Consider the following 4,462-nt stretch of genomic DNA (forward strand, 5'->3'; position numbering starts at 1 on the left):
CTCTCAAACAATAAACAATTTTCTTTTAAACTCGTTAAGTTCCACTTATATTTAATTGAATGATCAATTTAAAAAATATGAAGCACTAGAACGTTTCCCCTATTTGACAAATGATCTATTCTGAAAATCCTTGAAATTATAAAAATATTGAAAGACTATTTTTATCCGTATATTAATTATTCCAGGACAATTAAACTTGAATAAGTGTCCACCTGCTTCTCTTCGAAATGAAAAATCTTCAGCAACGAAATTCTTTTCGAAAATCGAAGTCTCTAATGCTTCTATTGAACCATTTGATGTGAAATTTTCGGTGCTGAATAAGACTACCTTATTACAGTCAAACCGCCAACATTGATGGCGAATATTTATTTTTCTCTGACTCAATAACCAATTCAATTCACGCAAACGGTCTGCGCTCTCTGAAACTTTACCTTCCCCGACCTTGACCCCCAAAAATCCAGGATACATCACTAACAATGGACGATTCACTGTCAAACTCGTTTCACCCAATGTAGATCGTTCACTGGCCTTGGAAGTGACACTCGCTAGTGAAGTTTTGTCAGGCAGTAGGTCGGTAACGGTTAATTCGCAAAGTTCAAGAAACCCCAGGCCATCACCCGCAAATTCTTCACTTGCCATTGGCAGCACTTTGGTCCACGGTATCTCTCAACCATTGGCCATTTTTCATCCGCCCATAACCATAAACCAAAATTGCACATGCGGTTAATTTCTAAAATGACCTCTCCCATCATTCCACATCCTTTCCATGACTGATTTTCTCCCAATTTTTACCCGCAAAAATCTTGCTCATCAGCCAGATAACCGCTGAGTCATCTTTTAACAGATGTATATGAGTATTCCTTCTTGTTGGTCGATCAGTAACCGGTTCTACTCCGTAATAAAAAAAAATCTGCATGTGGTTGCGTACCAGTTTACGCTGGTGATTCAATCGTTCAAAGGGACTCAATCAAATAAGTGATAAATAATCCAATGAGAAACCGAAATTTAACGCTAATAACCGAATACCAATTAAAGTAAAAAACATCTTTATATAACAATTTATTCACAATTCATTGTAATCACTTTTTGTACAGCAATTGTTTTCATGTTTCACTTTTAATTTATCATTATGTGTCTCTCATTCAGTCTAACACAACTACGCTTAAATTACTGAGAGTAAAAGTCTCTTTGAAAACTTTTAGATAAGACGGGGGTGAGTCTTGATATTATTTTCCATGGCAATAAGCTTAAATTTCTGAGGGTTGAAGTTATCGTTAAATAAGACTTAATCGTAGAGCTCGATAAATCTAGGAATTCAATTTTTCTGTCGTCTCCAATTCTTCTTTGGGCAGCTGAATGGGTTTCTCAGCAGATTCCTCCAGCTTATCAGTTTCGCTGAGAACAGGTTCTGTTTTTTGAACGTGTTTGACTGGCTCTTCAATTTCTTTGGCTGGGGAGGATTCATTACCGATCTCAGCGGTTTTCAAGATTACCTCTGGGACTGTCGCCGGTGTTTTTTTTTCCTCTTTGATGACTTCCGTGAGTACTGGTTCCTCTTTGAGAGGTTCAGCCTTCAGCAGTTCAGTGCTCCCCACTGGAGATTTCACTGCTGGGGCGTTCGATTCTTTCGCTTTTTCAGAAAGCTCAGCTTTTCTCGTTTGAATGATGATCTCGGGAGCATCTGGGATTATTGCAGATCGGAGATTCTGACCCTCCTGAGCCTCTTCAACATGATCAGCTTGGTTTTCCACTTCTGCAGGGGGTTCAACTGGAGGAGCTGAATCCAGGTAGGCGCAGTCATTCTGATCAGTTTTCACAAAGAACGTCTTGGATATCTTGTACTTGTCGAGTACTCCATAAGCCTGACGAAATAAAAGGAGAAGGTGAGTGGAGTCTTCCTCAATTAACAATTTTCAATGGAAATGTATGAACGATTACTGTTTACCTGTTGCAGGATATCTCCAGATGGACGACGTTGCCTGGTCATTAACCAAGCATTTTGTGCGTGAACAGGCCCGATCCCAGAGCAGCTCCACAAAACCGCATAGTTTTTGTAATCAGTCTCCAAAATAGCGTAAGAAGTTTCTGGAGTTAATGGAACAGTAGTGTATCTGACGTGAAGCTTGCCTTCTTCGGCCTTTGAAGCTGCCGGCTTGATTTCGCCCTCCAGTACACGTTTGATTCCCGTACTATATATTAATAACAAGCTTATTACTAATGACAATTTAAATGGCCTAATACATAAACAAGAATTAATGACTTACAATCTGTTAGTCACTTCGTTGCTAACGCGCAATTTGCCATCGTGTCCTCGTGTATAATTAGCCATCACACAGCGAGACACCACCTCGGACAGCTGAAAGTACCTCTCTGCCTCGTACCACACACCCAGGAACTAAAAATGGCAAATGTCATAATTTCACTTAGAAGAATATAATACTGAGGGATTATTGAAGTTACCTTTGCGATATCGAAGTTAGCCATTGGTACATATTCGGGACACCATCCCAAACTAGGCACCTGCGCCCCAGCCAATGCCAAGGCAGAAAGAACGAGTAGGACCTGCTTCAACATTTCTCGCGTTTCTGTCGCAAGGATCGCCTGGCCTCGCGCTTTTATACATTAACCAAGCCTGGAGGTGCATTGACCGGGCAAATTTTTCTTCTACCTCCCCGCGCTTATTCCCAAGACTCCTCCTGCCCCTCTCTGCTCAACAAGAGGAACTGGCCAGACACATATGTGGCCCCGTGTGTACTCCAACCCATTACGGTACCCGTCGATGGGATCAACGCCAGCTTGCAGCGTCTGAGAGCCTCCGCAAAGACCACTACATCTCGAAATGATGGGACAGGACTGTATCATATTTGTCTTGCGTCTTGAGGGTTTTTCACCATTATCAATCCATCATCTTCACGCTGCACAGTTGATTGAGTACAGGCCAATGAACTTTCCCAATAGTCCAGCACTTTTGAGTCACAGTATTGTGATTTTTATTGTTGTTCGATATCAAAGTATAGTGTGAAGAAAAGTGTTGCTTTTCTCACACGAAAATAAATGCTCAGTAAAAATTACGGAACTTCATCAGTTAGCTTACTGGTTCGACATGTCACTGAGAAAATATACGTGACGACGTCGCAATTTCCCACAGATAAATTAGATAAAAATTACGGATTATTTACAGAGGAATTCCATAACAGTTTCGTAAATTGTTTACCGCTAGATGTCGCTCCGCAATTAAAGAAATGATACGTAATTTTCATGGGATATTTCTCTCCGTGAAAACGAGTATTGCTTGACCCAAACAAAAATATTTTTTCAATGGCGCCAATACGTTTTTTCTGTCTTGAATGTGTAAATAATATGGAGAAATGAAATATTTGCTTTCCAAAATTGCAAAATATCATTATCACCACTGCTCCCATCCATGTTGCTCTCGAAAAATAGTAGTTTAATGCAAAACGAGGAATGTTAGTTTTTGCATTCCACTTCTGACTAATCAGAGCTAAGAGGTGAACCCTTAAATAGCAGATTGACATTGACAGCCTAGTAATGTTGTGCGGTAGAGACAAAGTTTTATATGATGAAGTATTTATTTTTTAATGTTATTATGATTGTACTTATTATACTTCTCCAGTCAAATCAGTACGAGGCAATTGTGGTTAGGTTTAAATTATGTCAATTACATTATTCTAGAGCATGATCACATTAGTTATAACCTTGACTGACATCCTTCAATAATTCTGAACATGAGAAATTTCATCAAAATTCTGGTCTCTAGAAAATCAGAGACTTAAAAAAATGAAAAATCATTGACGAATTTCCTTCTAGGTTCTGTCCCGCCATCCTCAAGAGCAAGAAGATTGTCATCAGTGCAACCTAATTAGGCTCATTTAGGAATGAATTAATGCAAGAGATATAATTTCGAAAAATTAAAGAGTCTTTTAAAGTAAATGAATTTTTGGCAAAAATCCTTTTTGTTCTCAGTGTATATGGATTATTTTCATTCAAAAAAAATATTATCCTTTCTTTGAGCCAAGTTCTTCACTGTTGTCGACAACCCAGCAGGGCATATTTGTATTTTCTAAAACTCGAATTGAATAATGTATTCCCTTGATTATTTTCAACTTTTGATCCAAACAACTGTATGCAAGGATAGATTATATGATAATTTCGCTGTACAAACAAGATCACGATAGTTATAATGTTGACTGGTAATTGAATTACACCAAAAACATTGCGAAAAGTTATAATATCAGGTTATTCGGGTTACATTGTACTCAGAATTATAATTTCGTTCATAATTATTAGCTGCCAATAACAAATGACCGAAATGATTTAGGTTTGCAGTTACGGTGGTTTTCTCGGTAACGGTACATTTGGTGAGAATCTGAATAAATCATTTTTTTGTGAACAATGAATCATTCATGGATACATCGAATTATTTTTATTGTAATTGTGTTCA

At 38.3% G+C, this 4,462-nt stretch overlaps 1 protein-coding gene across 1 annotated transcript; it reads right to left on the reverse strand.

Moving 5' to 3' along the window:
- Positions 1-1,029: 1,029 nt before the first annotated feature.
- LOC135171996 (apolipoprotein D-like) lies at positions 1,030-2,963 on the reverse strand. The gene is made up of 4 exons (XM_064138391.1): positions 2,461-2,963; positions 2,265-2,395; positions 1,946-2,189; positions 1,030-1,862 (listed from the first exon to the last, which is right to left on the reverse strand). Exons 1-4 carry the CDS (start codon positions 2,572-2,574, stop codon positions 1,308-1,310), a joined length of 1,044 nt encoding a protein of 347 aa, XP_063994461.1. The 5' UTR covers positions 2,575-2,963; the 3' UTR covers positions 1,030-1,307.
- Between the last annotated feature and the right edge of the window lie 1,499 nt (positions 2,964-4,462).

The sequence above is a fragment of the Diachasmimorpha longicaudata genome, chromosome 2, assembly GCF_034640455.1.
Source record: "Diachasmimorpha longicaudata isolate KC_UGA_2023 chromosome 2, iyDiaLong2, whole genome shotgun sequence".
NCBI classification, from domain to species: domain Eukaryota; kingdom Metazoa; phylum Arthropoda; class Insecta; order Hymenoptera; family Braconidae; genus Diachasmimorpha; species Diachasmimorpha longicaudata.

Excerpts from the sequence above, each read along its gene's own strand:
- LOC135171996 (XM_064138391.1), bottom strand. The coding sequence starts at position 2,574 with ATGTTGAAGCAGGTCCTACTCGTTCTTTCTGCCTTGGCATTGGCTGGG. Across the intron at positions 2,190-2,264 it reads AACGAAGTGACTAACAGATT|TACGGGAATCAAACGTGTAC; the intron begins GTAAGTCATTAA and ends ATTAATATATAG. Across the intron at positions 1,863-1,945 it reads CTGGAGATATCCTGCAACAG|GCTTATGGAGTACTCGACAA; the intron begins GTAAACAGTAAT and ends TTATTTCGTCAG.